The sequence below is a fragment of the Brachycentrus maculatus genome, unplaced genomic scaffold (assembly GCF_059751285.1).
Source record: "Brachycentrus maculatus isolate JH-2025_06_01 unplaced genomic scaffold, ASM5975128v1 h1tg000531l, whole genome shotgun sequence".
Taxonomy (NCBI): domain Eukaryota; kingdom Metazoa; phylum Arthropoda; class Insecta; order Trichoptera; family Brachycentridae; genus Brachycentrus; species Brachycentrus maculatus.
Genome location: NW_028281277.1, coordinates 286,781 through 303,393, shown reverse-complemented (window position 1 = coordinate 303,393; position 16,613 = coordinate 286,781). Strand labels below are relative to the sequence as shown.

At 42.2% G+C, this 16,613-nt stretch overlaps 1 protein-coding gene across 2 annotated transcripts in view; it reads left to right on the top strand.

The window, feature by feature from the left end:
* poe (E3 ubiquitin-protein ligase-like protein poe) overlaps nt 1-16,613 on the top strand; it is a 117,039-nt gene that overhangs the window by 96,064 nt on the left and 4,362 nt on the right. For both annotated transcript variants that reach the window (XM_088272907.1, XM_088272906.1), the window contains exons 72-87: nt 32-181; nt 1,085-1,166; nt 1,818-1,955; nt 2,071-2,268; nt 3,600-3,790; nt 4,494-4,682; nt 5,305-5,470; nt 6,014-6,252; nt 8,190-8,310; nt 8,399-8,505; nt 9,170-9,337; nt 10,238-10,372; nt 10,464-10,622; nt 12,323-12,505; nt 13,088-13,236; nt 16,118-16,247. In XM_088272907.1, coding sequence (XP_088129033.1) covers nt 32-181; nt 1,085-1,166; nt 1,818-1,955; nt 2,071-2,268; nt 3,600-3,790; nt 4,494-4,682; nt 5,305-5,470; nt 6,014-6,252; nt 8,190-8,310; nt 8,399-8,505; nt 9,170-9,337; nt 10,238-10,372; nt 10,464-10,622; nt 12,323-12,505; nt 13,088-13,236; nt 16,118-16,247 — 2,505 coding nt within the window. The remainder of the gene's footprint in view (nt 1-31; nt 182-1,084; nt 1,167-1,817; nt 1,956-2,070; nt 2,269-3,599; nt 3,791-4,493; nt 4,683-5,304; nt 5,471-6,013; nt 6,253-8,189; nt 8,311-8,398; nt 8,506-9,169; nt 9,338-10,237; nt 10,373-10,463; nt 10,623-12,322; nt 12,506-13,087; nt 13,237-16,117; nt 16,248-16,613) is intronic.

Here is a 16,613-nt window from a genome sequence, read left to right as displayed (position 1 = left end):
TTGGAATAATGAGGCCGATTGTAATTCGCAGACGTTCCGCAATGCGGGGTCGGTGAGCCTGTCCCTGGGTGATGGGGGCTGGCTGCAGCCCGTGATGTTCAACCCGAGCAGTAAGATGGCGCGGGACACGGCCTGCCAGATGGTCAAGTCCCTCTGCACATCCTACGAGCGTACTAAAGCCGTGAGTAACCTTTTCTATTAACTATATTATATACTATATAACTTCTATTACTATTTCTATAACACATATAGGAGTCGAAACAATCGGCGGGTATGTATGAGGAGATGCATGAACGTGGAAGAGGCGAAGAATATTTGCAATGACAAAGTGGTGTGGCATTCTATTCTCTCTGCCTACCCCTGCGGTGAAGCGACGTGATGGTTAGTTTAGTTAGTTAGTTAATGATACCTCCTTCGCCACTCTGGTCTATTTTGCGAAACCCTCTTCAGCTCCTCATACGTTGGCAAAGGAGGTATCATTTGCTACTGCAGACCGATCCGCAGAAGAAGATAGAAGAATGACCCAAGCCGAGAGTGAAGAGTCTTAAAGTTAACCCTTGATTGAATAGAAAGGTAGCGCTACTCACTGAGCAGGCGCATGATGAGCAGCTGCATCTCGCGGCGTGATGGTTATTTAGTTAGTTAAAATTATCGTACATAACCTGATTTTGTTTAAAAGTTAATAAAGTACACTAAAACCTCACTTTGCGTAAATTGAAATTTACAAAATGGGAAATCACCTTTTAGAAAATTTAAAAATAATTCTCTGAATAATAATAAAAAACAACACAATTAAAAAAAAACGACGCACAGCAAAAATGAGTATTTCAGTAACGACGCAACTTAGAAAGAACGCAAAGTGAAACGACCCAAAGCGAGGTCTGAGTGTATACATTACTGTGCCTGTATTGCTACCTGATTTTTGACTCTATTATCAGTCAGCTGAATAATAGAGAGAGTGAGAACCGCCCTGAACTGAGAAATAATTTCTCAGTTTAGGGTGGGTGAGTGTACCCTTGTCGTTGTTGCCTCGATGCCTCGCATCCTGAATAGTTGTATTATCATCCTCGGGTCTCTTCTTCAGGTCCTGGTGCTGCTGACCAACTTCCTGTCGGAGATCGGCAAGGCCGGAGAGGCCAGCGAGCAGTTCCTGCAACTCTACCAAAGTGAGTTTATTCTTTTCATCAATATTTCCACTCCAAATATTCATCTATACAAAACTCAAGAAAACTAAACTTCACAACTACCGGTTTCGGAATAATCATTCCTATGTCAGGTCAATTTTGGTTAATAGTTGACACCCGACAACGGAATATTCATTCAATTTGACTATATTTTATTGATTTTTTTTTATTTTATTTTACATAGTAAATATCGCTACTTCTTTAAATCTATGTGAAATGTGTTTCCATGCATTCTGCATCATTTTCAAACACAAATTATAACAGTATTTTGTGCAAAAATGGTCCATGTTTAACCTGTTAACCGGGCGGGACGCATAAATACATCCAACGCAAATAATATCGGGTACGGGTAGGACATTTGAATACGTCCTTGAAATATTTGTTCATTATATTATATATATGGACGTATATTTATCGAACAACAAAGGTATTAGTCATCCATACATGCCTCAACATGAATTTAAGATGCGTAGTGAATCAGTATTCGCGCCCGTTACAAGTTGCGTAATTGGACAGTGGACCACCCAGTTAACAGGTTAATGTTACAAAATAGAATAAAACACGTGATTTAAATTTGACTTATTTTCAAACAACAAAGTTGTCTGAACACTCATGATGATTGTCGTCTGGAAGGTCTGGTAGGCGAGTCTCCGTGGAAGCAGTTCCTGGCGCTGCGCGGAGTGCTGTCCCGACTGGCCCAACTGCTGACCGAAGAAATCGACCATCTGCACAAGCTGGAGGAGACCACACTCACCTCCGACCTGGCGCAAGGTACCCTCCCCCTGTCTTATTATTTATTCGCTTGGTTTATTAGACTGACGAGTCTAATAATAAGGGCTAGTAATAACAACAAGATGTGACTCCTGGATTGTTGTCTTGTGTCCAGGTTACGCCCTGAAGAGGCTGACGGAGCTGCTGGCCATGCTGCTGGAGGAGGGCGGCGTGCGGCGCGCGTACAAGGGCCGCCTGATGGGCACCGTGCTGGGCGGCTACCTGTCCCTGCGGCGCCTCGTGGTGCAGCGCACGCGCCTCATCGACGACACGCAGGAGAAGCTGCTGGAGCTGCTCGAGGAGATGACCACCGGTAACCCCCGACAACTTCTCCGCTTAACAGAGCATCACCACCATGTCCAGACTCATATCATAAAACATTAGCTATTAGCACATTTATTGTAACTGCAGACAGTTGACATATCGCTCACTCCTTTCAACAACGTCATATATCAAAAAGCTTGATTTTCAGGAGATTGTTTTTAATGTTTAAGAATATAATAAAATGTGTTAAAAATAAATATCAAGCCATTTATTGAACTTTTTACTGTGCAACATATCTTTTTAGGTAAAACCTGAATGTTTTTTCTCCATTTTAAATTTTTTTGAATATTTAAAAAAATAATCAAACAATACCTTTTCTCAAAAATGCAAAAAACAACACTTTCTGCCCTGTAGCGAGTAAATATTTTGTTCAAAATATGCCACTTTTGCTGGGATATAGTAAATTTTCTGGGCAATCGGAAAACATGCACAACTGAAAATTGACGATTTTTGATATATGACGTTGAAAGGAGTGAGCGATATATTACCCAACAAATATTAGCATATTGTTGTCATTGGCAGTTTTTTCATCAACCCCGTCCCTAATTATACTCGGACAGTCTGCCAACTGACCCTCAGTAAACTACTGCACTGGTAACGCTTTCCCAAAACGGTTAAGTATAAACTCTGTCTACTCATGTATAAATCAAAACATAATATGGCTCCAGAGTATCTAAAAGTGCTGTGTATTCCAGATAAATAGGTTGATTGGTTGAACAACTGCTTGGGCAATGTGATCTTACCAAGTCGCAACCAGCGCACTAAATTTGGCGATCGTGTCTTTGCTGCTGCGGACTGTTGTTGGGCTGTTGTTGCTGTTGTGCCTTTGCGTTTTTATAAAAGAAGATGGAAGTCTGAGCGTCCCAGGGCATTTGGATGGCTTAAGCGATCGCTTTATTCATTTGTACAAGGTTCACCATTCTGACCATTATTGAACATCCACATTGTATTATATTAATTTTCTAAATTCGTATATATATATATATATATATATATATATATATATATATATATATATATATATATATATATATATACACAATGCTAGTAGATTCCTTTCACATGCTAGTTCTTAGTACATAGATTTCAAAGTATGGCTGATACACACAGGTGAATGTTTTCACTAATACACATGGCACAAAATCGGCCCCGCATGAGATGCATTAATATAAATGTGTGACTAATTACTAAACATGTGGTTTACAAAGAGATATTGTTCGATGTAAAGCTATTAAATTATTATTTATGTCACGTTACATGTCGCACTGTATGTGGTCGGTCACTCTCAAACCTCCGGTCTCAACGCGTGTTGCTTTGCAGGAACCGAGGCGGAGACGGCCGAGTTCATGTCGGTCTGCATAGAGACAGTTAAGAAGTACCCGCTGCACGACTTCCGCACCCCCGTCTTCATCTTCGAGCGCCTGTGCTCCATCATCTACCCGGAGGAGAATGACATCGGGGAGTTCTTCCTCATGCTGGAGAAGGACTCGCAGCAGGAGGACTTCCTGCAGGTGCGTGCCTGGCTCGGGTTCCATTCCCGGGCTGGTCAACATAAATATTGGGATTTTCGGTCCTTAAGGGATATGTTTAGCATTCTTCTCTCCATTGCTCTCTGTGTTACCCGGAGTTTATTTATGATTAGTTTTACTAAGGTAAATGTCTCAAAGTGTAATGGTCAGCACGCTAGGCTACCGTTCTGGAGATCCCGGGTTCGATTCCCAGGGGGGGTCAAATAAATATAAGTGATTTTTTACACTCTAATATTTATTCAATATCACCCTGGACTGGTACATGAAGCGGAGGGCTGATCACCTTTCCTTCGTGTGTTAACGATCAAGATAACACTGCGTTTATATAATGCAGTGCCCTATGTACCATTGGGGTGCGGACAAGGGTTTGAATGAAAAAAATGAATGTATGTGTATTGTCGCAAAAAGGTATTCAGAAATTTCAGCATACACATAAGCAAGAAATGTCAGTACTAAAAGGGTTATCGTGTGGTATCGATCGAAGTATCGTGACAATAAGTGTCACCTGTCAGGGAAACAATGAATCATGTCCATACGTTCATTATTGTAGACCAAATACAGATTTAAATCTTATTTTGTGTACTGGGCTCAAGTAACACATCAAAGTTCAAGTAGCCCCGTTCTACGGTACTAAAACGGTTAATATAGACGGCAGGGTTAGTATAGCGGAGTGTTCCTCCCGCAGGGCCGCATGCTGGGCAACCCGTACTCGTCCCTGGAGGCCGGGCTGGGCCCGCTGATGCGCGACGTGAAGAACAAGATCTGCGCCGACTGCGAGCTGGTGGCGCTGCTGGAGGACGACAACGGCATGGAGCTGCTCGTCAACAACAAGATCATGTCCCTGGACCTGCCCGTCAAGGACGTCTACAAGAAGGTACTACCCTCCTATTCTCTCTGTCTACCCCTGCAGGAAGCGGCGTGATGGCCAATTAGTTTTTTAACCATTAACTTCTTGACTATTATACTCGAATACTTTTTCAATCATTAATTTCTTGACTATTATACTCCAATACTTATCCATGGCCGGTATTAAAATACTTATGTAGTTAGAAATGAAATATATTTAGGCCTTCACGATCTGCCTCCGTGGTTTAATGGTTAGCGTGTTTAGCTACCGTCACGGGTTCAATTCCCAGGGGGGGAAAAAATATCAATAGTGATTCACTCTAATATTTATTTAATATTAATAAGACTTGGTTAATACGATGCAGTGCCCTATGCACCATTGGGTGCAGATAAGGGTTGGAAGAAAGACATTCATGAAGTGTATGTAAGCAAGTTATTATACATACTAGGAGATGCTTTGAAATCATTTTTTTTTTAAATATTAAACTCGGTACACTCTATGGTGGGTCGTAAGCCCTGTAAATACCCAAACTTCCATAGTCTTGTTCGTCTTTATTGAAATATCAATATAAAATAACCCCTAAGTGGACAAACCCCAGATTTGTGTTTGAAAGAACACAGTTACGATATTGGTACCTGTGTATGCGCAGGTGTGGGCGACGTCCGGGGAAGGCGACGCCATGCGCGTGGTGTACCGCATGCGCGGGCTGCTGGGCGACGCCACCGAGGAGTTTGTGGAGACCCTGTCCGCCTCCAGCACCGAGGCCGTGGACGACGAGCAGCTCTACAAGATGGCCAACGTGCTGGCCGACTGCGGTGAGTACGCGCTTCACCCCACCCCAAGTGTTTATATTGCAGAGTGCTGAGACTCTCGGGATAATTGTAGCATTTCAAGCAGTCTATTTAGTTTATGTGTTCTATATGAGGTAGTACTGCAGTATAGGCAGTGTAGTGGTAAGCTTGCTTGGCTACTATGCTGGAGTTCCCTGGCTAAATGCCCAGGGGGCTTAAAATAAATAAATAAATAATAATTCTTTTTCTTTTGCTTGGTGTAGGCCCTGTGGCCTGTTTTTAAGAGGGATTAGCCTTCTGCGATGTCGATTCCCAGATGTCAATCCATTCTGTCTCGTAGACTCTTGCCAGTAATAATATTTCACTCTTGTATTAACCTTTCCTAGACCCCAGTTCATATTTGTATGGAAATCATAGTACGCAGCAAGTACCAATTCGTCACCAACGAGTCATAGGTGCCACATCCATCCCAATCCACCTTCAGGTGGCGACTGAGCAGTCTCCAAGAAGCGAGAGGCCACTTCAATTACAATAGGGTGTTGAATTGCGAGTGTGTTTTGTTTCCAGGCGGCCTGGAGGTGATGCTGGAGCGCCTGGCGGTGGCGGGCGGCGCGGGGGGCGGCGGGCGGCCGCTGGCGCGCACGCTGCTGCGGCTGCTGGCGCTGTGCGTGCGCGCGCGGCGCTGCGTGGCGCTGCTGACGCGCGACGCCACGGGCGCGCTGCCCGCCCTGCTGCGCGCGCTGCAGCTGGCCGCGCAGGACGAGGCGCAGCTGCCCCGCCCCGACCTCACCTGCCAACTGCTCGAGGTAACCCTGATCAAAATAAAGAAGGACATTGGTAATATAAACCAAGCTAGGACAAAATACCAAAGCCTCTTCTAGTGAAACGCAACTGATTACAGTCAACAGTCCGCCTTCTCCTGAGGAGTGCAATGTGGTTTCCTCCCAACAATGAGCAAATGCTAACAAGTTCCTGACTGACCCACACTAGATTATCCCTCCTGTTCCCAACACAGATTCAAATAAAAACATATTTAATTAGTTAGAAGAAAAAAAAATCCACTAAATGATCTATAAACCTTGTACGTAATAAGCAAGGTAAATAATAAATGCAATTCTAATCTAAAAAATAAACCCTATTGGGTACAAACCTTCAAACTCACCCAGTGTAGGCACATTACGCCATTTGTAGTAGTGGTGAGCGCGTTTGGATACCATGATGGAGAACCCAAGTTCGATTCTCGGGGGGATTAAAATGAATGTCAGTGATTTTCCACGTTAACACATTGTTGTCGGGTGGTTTTTTCATCAACCCTGGCCCTAATTATACTCTGGCAGTCTTCTGCCTGACCCTCAGTATACTAATCACAAGTAACCGCAACACACAACTCTATAATGTTTATTGATGTATGTCGCGCTTTACCAAATAGAACGCTTGTAAGCTTAAAAATCTAAATATTTATCAATCACTGGATTATTCATCGGATGATATATCATTATATGTATATTATGAATCTCTTCTTCAGTGTCAGATAAAATAAATAATAAAAATAAAGAATGTCAAAAGTCAACTGGTCAAATCAGAAGTACATATCTAATAAATGAAATGTTATTTCAACCTCTCTCTCTCTTTAAAAATATAATAGTAATAAAACCCTTATTCCACACCCCGTTTACACATGAAGGAAAGGTGATCAGCCCTCCGCTTCAGGTACCAGTCCAGGGTAATTCTTCTTCTCTTCTTCTCCGTCTTAATCCTCATTGCTGAGGGTTGTGACCCTTGCAGAAGCAATGACTCTTCTCCAGTTATCCCTTGACTGCGCTGCACGTAGCGCTCCAACCACTGAGGTGCCTGCTGCTGCCTTAATTTGATCGGTCCATCGTGTGGGGGATCTTCCTCTCCCTCTCTTTCCCTCCAGGCTACCGATCACAACTAGTCGTTCCAGGCTATCCTCGTTGCCACGCGCAACGTGTCCAAAGAACTGGAGAATCCGTCGGGTACAGATATTGGCCAGAGACAAGCCATCCAAGCGTAGTTCCTGGCGAATGGACTCATTGGTGCGTCTAGCTGTCCATGGAATTCGGAGCATGCGCCTCCAACACCACATTTCGAAGGCATCAATTTTTCTCCTTTCTGCTGCTTTTATAGTCCATGTTTCAGCAGCATAGAGAAAAATGGAGTGGACCAAGCTCCTGACAAGCTTCATCTTGGTGTTGTTACTCACACCCCGGTCTTTCCAAATTTTGTCTAGCTTCTAAGCTGGCATGGCACTTTTGGCGATGGCGATACGACGTCTAATCTCTCCTTCACAAGTTCCTTCATTGCTGATTTGAGATCCAAGGAACTGGAACTCGTTTATTATCTCTAAACCTTCCAGTGAGTTCCCGAGATCACCAAACTTTTTAGATCGATCTATGATCATGATCTTGGTCTTGCTTTGGTTAATCTCTAGTCCCAGTGGCTTGCTCTCAATCTCTACTCGTTTAAGGAGATCTACCATCTCTTTTGGGAAAATCACTTATTAAATATTATTTTACCCCCCTTGGGAATCGAACCCGGGACCTCCAGAACGGTAGCCGAGCGTGCTGACCATTTCAATACGGAGGCGGACAGAAAATATATGTGAAATATAATCAATAATTAATTAATGCAGATGTTTCTTCTAAAGTTAAAGACATATTTAATATTTAAAAATTTTACTAACATACTTTCTTTCCCTGACCCTTGAAATGGAATGCTTCAGATCATGGATCGCATCTTATCGGTGGCTGCGGGCGAGTCCCTGGAGTCCTTCCTGCAGTTCTCTCTGACCTTCGGCGGTCTGGAGTATGTTCAGACCCTCCTCAACTGCACCGAGTGTCCAGGTCTGTTGTCAGTTACAGATGTGTAATGTCTTGTCCATCCAATGGCCCATTCCGTCGCAGTAAACTGACTGTGGTACTGTATTTGCAGGCATCCGGAACAATCCCGAGGCGCTGTCCCACCTGACGAGGGTGCTAGCGGCGCTGGTGTACGGAAACGAACTCAAGATGGAACATCTCTGCCAACATTTCAAACAGGTCAGCAAGTGTTGCATTCACAATCATTTAAAGAAAATTTACCTCATAGAAATAAAATAACAACTTTTTTTGACAATGTAGTTTTTCAACTATGTACTTTTTTCCACATGAATTTTATTTGACCAGCAACTGGGTTTCGTCATAACCGACGTCATCAGACTGGTGTGAGGCTAGAAAAAATTCTGTAAAAATGTTATATACACAACAAGGCAGGAGTTGAAAAACCATGATTTTATAATATGTATTGAAATATTGAAAACCATGATTTTATAAAATGTATTGAAATATTAAAAACCATGATTTTACATTTTATGTAAATATAAAATCATGGTTGTCAACTCCTGCCTTGTTGTGTATATAACATAGAATTTTGTCTAGCCTCACACCAGTCATGATGTCGGTTACGACGAAACCCGGTTGCTGGTCAAATAAAATTAATATGGTAAAAACTTACTTACTTATAACCCTTATCCTAAGGGGATATCCCTTATCATAAGGTTTTGAAGCTGAAGAAGCTATTCTCTACGCCTACCTCTGCGGAGAAGCGATGTGATAGTTAGTTACCTTAAACAATTTAGTGGCATTCAATTTTCACTACCGCGCTGTACTGTACAAGTACTGATTTGCAACTCAAATTTGTAACATGAATGTGGTATTGTGCCAGGTGCTGGACTTCAACAAGTTCGACTCGGAGCACTGGGCCGAGGAGCAGTTCCGGCTGGAGCTGTTCTGCGTGCTGTGCAGCGGCATCGAGCGCAACGCCATCGGGGGCACCCTCAAGGACTACCTCATCTCCCTGGACATCGTCAAGGACGCCCTGGACTACATCACCGTGAGTGTGCCGCCACTTGGCCATCAGGGTCTTCTATCTTCCTCTCAAACACATTGTTCAATTCACGGACCATATCGACAACCACATAACGCAAATTTGGGAAAGTTGTGTATATCGCTCACTCCTTTCAACAATGTCATAAGTCAAAAAACTTGATTTTTCGGGAGATTGTTTTTAAAGTTTAAAAATATAGTAAAATGTTTTAAAAATAAATATCAAACCACTTTTTGAACTTTTTACTGCGCAACAGATCTTTTTATGTAAAACCTGAATGTTTTTTCTTCGTTTGAAAAATATTTAGGATATTTAAAAATAAAATTAAACAATACTTTTTCTTCAAAATGCAACAACACTTCCTGCCCTGTAGCGGGTACACATTAAGTTTAAAATATGCTGTTTTTGATGGGATATAGTATATTTTATGGGCATTCCGAAAACACGCACAACTGACGATTTTTGATATATGACGTTGTTGAAAGGAGTGAGCGTTATGTCAAAGTGACATCACACATTTCCAAACTGCTGGAATTCAATAGACTTCTTCGTATGTGCTATATGATGACTCAAGAGGCTCAATATTAAAAATATGTATCAAATTGTGGCAGAGTGGGTTCGCAACACTAACCACGGAACCACAACCCGACTGTTTAGCTACTTTTCTGGAGGCACCAGGCTCAATTCCCAGGAGGGTCAAAATTAGTCAGTATTAGTGATTTTTTGCTCTAATATTTATTTAATATTACCCTGCGCTGGTACCTGGAGCGCAGGACTTATCACCTTGCCTCCTCGTAACAATAAATGCAGTGCCCTATGCACCATTGAGCACAGATAAGACAGGGAAGAAGAAAAAGAAATTGTATTTAATATCTTATAATTAATCTCTTTTGGTGTCCATTACAGGTGCATGCTCCGTGCGTGAAGCCAACGCTGCTCCGAACTGACTCCGACGAGCTGAAGGAGTTCATCTCCAAGCCGGCCCTCAAGTACATCCTGCGCTTCCTCACCGGCCTCGCCACAGACCACGAGCCCACGCAGGTAAGTGCGCCGCCACCTGCCCATGTCGACGGGTCGGTCAGTAAGCATCGCTCGCCCGCTCTACTTACTAACGGCGCGTTCTGTCTCTCAGATGGCCGTGTGCGAGAAGGTGATCCCCATCGTGCACCGCCTGGAGCAGGTGTCCTCGGACGAGCACGTGGGCAGCCTGGCCGAGAACCTGCTGGAGGCGCTCATGTCGGAGCCGCAGTGTGCGCGCCGCGTGCAGGAGGCGCGCGACTACACACGCCAGGTCAGTCCTCCACCTCGCCCCTGCAAGTCAACTCTTGTACTCGGTACTTGTCAACATTCAGTGAGATCTTCTCTAGCCTTCTGTTCTCGTGGTTTCCTCCCAGTAATGAGCAAATGCTGAGAAGTTCCTGATTGGCCCACACTAGAATATCCCTCCTGTTCCCAACACAGATTTAAATAAAAACATATTGAATTAGCTAGAAGAAACAAAAATCCACTAAATGATCTATAAACCTTGTACATAATAAGCTAGGTAAATAATAAATGCAATTCCCATTTTTAAAAAAAAGCCTTCTGTTCTCCACTGCTGTATATAGGTCTCTTCCGTATCCTTCCATTTCCTTCGGTCGGTTGCTGTTTGTAGCCAGTTCCTAACCCCCAGCCGCAGGGCTATGTCGTCCTACCATCTCTTTTGGGGTCATCCGATGCCACTTTTATTCTTTCTTTTTCTTTTTAAAAATTTTGGGGTCCATCTTGTGGGTCCTGTCTCGCTATACGTCCCACCCATTGCCATTTGAGTCTTGCCACGCGATCCAGGATATCCTCTATTTGGGTTCTGTTTCTGATATCTTCATTTCATACTTTATCCATCCGACTTAAACCGAGTATGGATCTTTCCATAGATCGCTGTGTGCACTTGAGTTTCTCTGCATTTCTCTTTGTATTGCCATAGTCCCTAGTTCATATGTGTTCACTGGCAGTATGCAGGATTCGCACGCTTCTTTTTAGACAGGTCGGAATCTCCTTATTAGCGCCAAAAGCTGCCCAACTCAGACCTATTCTTCTTTTAGTGAGATCTATGATTGGTATTTCTCTATTGGAGCCGGTCCTTTGGCATTGGCTACCATTCCCGTCCACGAAAATCCAAGCATTCTTCGCCTTATATCCGTATTTTTAATAACCTCAAGGTGATTTTATGTGGAAACGTGGAAATATCCCTGTCACCGCATTTCAATTCATTTGTGATATTTCCATCCCACAGTGCAATTCTGAAATCTTTTATTTATAAATTTAGTCATTTCAAAAACATTATAAAACACTTGTTTTTTTAGTATTATGTAACAGCCGTCGTGTTTGTCAGTAAAAATACTCTTTTTTTTTTTGTAAACCCTTATCCGCACCCCAATGGTGCATAGGGCACTGCATCATATAAACGCAGTGTTATCTTGATCGTTTACACATGAAGGAAAAGTGATCAGCCCTCCGCTTCAGGTACCAGTCCATGGTAATATTGAATAAATATTACAGTGAAAAAATCACTTATATTTATTTTACCCCCCCTGGAAATCGAACCCGGGACCTCCAGAACGGTAGCCGTGCTGACCATTACACTACCGAGTAACATCATAAATACTCAATGGTTTGTAACACAAGGTTTATTCCCAATATAAGCCCGATACAATTTTATGTATGATCTACATTGGTCTCAATCCGGGGAGGAAGTGCAGGTTGCCAGCGGTTGTTTTCCAGTACACGTGCTCCAGGCAACATGGCGGGCATCCATTGGCTGACATCATTCCCCACTCCCTGTTATTTTAACTCCACATTAATGTTGTCATGTTACAATCATATTGTAATGACTTGTTTTGAAAGCTACAGATGCTTCCATCTATGTGGATTATCTAGTGGATTATTCTACAGAAGTTGGTAATGTGACTGTGTGGCGAGCGAGTGGTGTTGATGCTTGTGGTGTGTGTGTAGGAGAAGAAGCGTCTGGCGATGGCCATGCGCGAGAAGCAGCTGGGCGCGCTGGGCATGCGCACCAACGACAAGGGGCAGGTGACGGCGCAGTGCAGCCTCACGCACCAGGTGCAGGAGCTGGGCGAGGAGGCGGGCGCCATCTGCTGCATCTGCCGCGAGGGCTACAAGTACCAACCCACCAAGGTAACAACCATCCCACCACCATTCATCCCGGTTACAGTCTATGAACCGATGGATGTTGGCAAAAGCAGACTGATGTGGCATTTTATCCTAGACAGAGCCTTACGGTTAGTTAGGGATGGTTAGTTAGTTAACACAGGATTGTATTCATAGGACGACAGTATGGAAAAGTCAAATACTTTATAAGTAGCTGTGCATTAGCACAGATTGAATACAATATTATTACTGTGTTTATTAAGTAGTATGACATTGTATTCCCTCTACCTACTCCCTCGGGGTTCTCCTCGGAGAACCAGCATAATGGTTAGTTAGTATTCATAGGACCACAGTATGAAAGTCAATATAAATTAAATGGATGTTTCATAAGTAGTTCTACTAATTAATATTAGTTCTAAGTGGTATGACCTTCTATCCTCTCTGCCTACCCCTGAGGGAATGGTTAGTTGGTTCTTTTCTAAATTTGTGCCATCTCATCAGTTCTTCATCAGTCTGAAATAGAGTACAATGCCTTCAAGTTTTTCCATGTCATATCTGACATGGAAAAAAATGGTTGGTTATACATTATTGTGGATGTGTTGTGTGCAGGTGCTGGGCATCTACACGTTCACCAAGCGCTGCGGGGTGGAGGAGTTTGAGGTGAAGGCGCGCAAGACCCTCGGCTACACCACCGTCACGCACTTCAACGTGGTGCACGTCGAGTGCCACATGGCCGCCGTGCGCCTGGCACGCTCCAGGTCAATATAAACATACAATTTTACAATCGTAATTTCTGTCCATACCTGCCTCTTAATTTTCCATTCACAATTTATGTACATGCATACCTCAAATATTTCCAATTATAATTTATTTTTATACTTACCTCATAATTTTCTTAGGAAAATTTATTTCCATTCCTTACCTCATGATTTTCCAATCATTATTTGTGTTCTTACTTATCTGATGTAGCCAAAACGTTATTTTGATATTTAATTTTCACAGTAAAAGAAAATTTTATCACAAAAAGTATCCACCATTGTTCAACATATGAGGCGCTGAAGAGGGTGGCGCATGATAGACCGGAGGTGTTATTTGTTGCCGCAGACACAATCCACAGGATTGAGACCACAGAATAAAAACCACCATTTTACTTTAACCGTTTGAGTGCCAAAAAATGCATACAGTTTCTTGTAAAATGCCACCAAAAAAACATCATTTTTTATGAAACTATATATTTTTTTAAAACCCCATAAATTCTTTGAATTTTCATGAATTTTGATGATTTTTTCGGTGTTTTATTAAAGAATGTCGAAATATTTGAAATAAAACGCTTGTATAAATGAATACAGTATTTTATTTAGAAAAAAAGAAAGACAAAAATGAAAAACAAAAGAAAATCAACAACTGTGCTTTCCTGCACACGCCGTGTGGACACCCTTCTTACAATAAGCACAAATAGTCGTTGATCTACGCAGCCCAGCACCATCTTTATTACTACAGACCGCACAGCGACGTAAATTCTTTCCTGGAAGCTTCTGCAGTTTGGATTTATGGAATGAAATTGTTGAAGAAATTTCAGCTTTTTTTTTGTAGGTAACCATTCCCTTTCAATCGATTCAATTATTTTTGATGTGAACTCGTGTCTTGAAATTTTTTTGCCTTCATTATTGATTGAATATATTATATATGCGTTTAAAACCATTCTTCCAAAAATGTTAAATGTTACCTTTTTCCAATATTTCAATGTTCTTCTTTCATCTAAATATACATACAACATTTTATCAGACTCATCTATTCCGCCCATGTATTTATTGTACTCATGAATCATCTGTGGTTTTTCTGTTTGCGTTTCGTATGAACCCCTATATTTTTTCACTGTGACGCCACTCGTATTACTATTTGTAGAAATTAGGATGACCGGGTGTTTTTTGGTTTTTTTATCTCGATATGAACAGAGAAGAATGTCGTCACTTTTATAATAATTAGGTTTTCCAACTTGAGACACTTGTGCCTCACGTGGTATATATTTCCTGTTTCGACGGATGGTTCCTGTAATATACGTAATTCTTTCCAATAAAGTCTTAGCCAGTTGAATGCTTGTAAAAAAATTGTCAACAAAAATATGATAACCTTTGTCCAGGTAGTTACCAATTTTTAACAGATTCATTACTACAACATGGCCAAGGCCAAATTTTTTTGTATCATCCTTGTCTTGCTCTAATTTTGCTCCTCGGTAACAAAAAAATGCCAAGCAATAATGGGTTATGGAGTCGCATAACATCCAAAACTTTATTCCCCATCTGTGGTGTTTTTTGTTGGGGAGATATTGTTTGATTTTTGAGTGGCAATGAGTCCCTACCAATGACTCATCAATAGAGAGCTGGCGATTAGGGATATAATGGCGTCGGAAAACTTCATTGGCATGGACAACTATCATATTGAATTTTGCACAGGGGTCGTAGTCTGGATGATTGGATGGAGCCAAGGTGGAATTATCAATTAGATGAAAAAATTTCAAAATTATCTGAAATCGGTTTCTTGAGAACATTTGTTTGAACCATGGTATGCCCCTCGAATCTGTACTCCAGTAGGAAACAATTGACGGTCGTCGTGTAATACCCATTTCAAGTATGACCGCTATGAAAGCCTTCAATTCCAATACAGACACCGGTTTCCAAGCCGTAAAGTGTCAGAAGAGTTTTCAAGAAATTGTTGGGCATATTTGTTGGTTTCATTTTTTATCGTTGTTAACAGAATGACATTAAAAAATAAATCAAAATATGATATAGGTTTGGAATCACGCGGAGGAGGATCCCGAAGTCCAGGCGTTTCGAAAAAATGAGAATTTTCGGTAGAAAAATTGGTTCCGGGAGGTACATTTGTAAATGAGTAATTTCTGGTGTTACTCTCCATTTCTTGGTCACGATCAGAAGAATTACTGGAAATTCGCATCCTGCGGTTGGGAAACACGGATATGACATCACTCTCACCAGAGCTACTCTTACTCGAACTTGAATTAGAGGAGTGGAAATCGTCGCTCCCGCTATCAGACATTTCAGAGGACGCGCTCGACATTATGTTTTTTAAATTAACTAAAATAAAAAAAATAATAAATGAATCTGAAATTTAAACGGTTTACTACGATCTTACAACTATTAAGATAATATTAGAATAATATTTACCAACGCCGCAGCACCACACCCTACGTACGCGCGAATCAGAGCACGACTGACGCAATCGACGGAAATCGACGATCGGCAATCTTCGTTAAAACACGAATCGACGAAAATCGACGATCGGCAATCAAACGGTTAATGAAAATTGTAATACTTTTTGGTGATTATGTAATGCTAAATTCGAAATAGACTGTTACTGCACTATACAATTGTGTATAGGCGTTTGAGGGATGTAAAGGTGGAGACTGACCGGAGCATTTCATGCGAGCATTCAGGCAATCAGTACACCGAGCCGAGCGCTTCATCCATAGTTTCAGATGCTCGGTGATGCTCGCCGCGAGCGATGTTACGACGAAATGTAGAGGTCAGTCTCCACCTTAAGATGACACACAGCCCGGAGATGAACGCTGTTTGGTTGGTTCGGTTTAGTTGTGGTAATAATGAGGTGAGATGTGGTCCTCAGGGACGAGTGGGAGAGCGCCGCCCTCCAGAACGCGTCCACGCGCTGCAACGGGCTGCTGCCGCTGTGGGGCCCCCACGTGCCCGAGTCCGCCTTCGCCAGCTGCCTCGCCCGCCACAACACCTACCTCCAGGTATCCCACCCTCACACATACAGTCTAGTCAAGTGTTACTTGTTATTTTCTCAACCTCTTGACTGAAAACAATCTATGATGGGTAGTAAGAAAATACCCACACTTCCATATTTTTCTGCATCTCTGTTGAGATATCAAGATAATAACTCCCGAATAGACAAATGAGTCCGCCTCCGTGGTGTAATGGTCAGCGTATTTAGCTACCATGCTGGAGGTCCCGGGTTTGATTCCAGGTGAGAATAAATATTAGTGAATTTACACTGTAATATTTATTTAATATTACTCTGGACTGGTCCCTAAAGCGCAAAAGTGATCACCTGTGAAGTGCCTTCATATAACTAACGATCAACATAACATTGCGTCAAT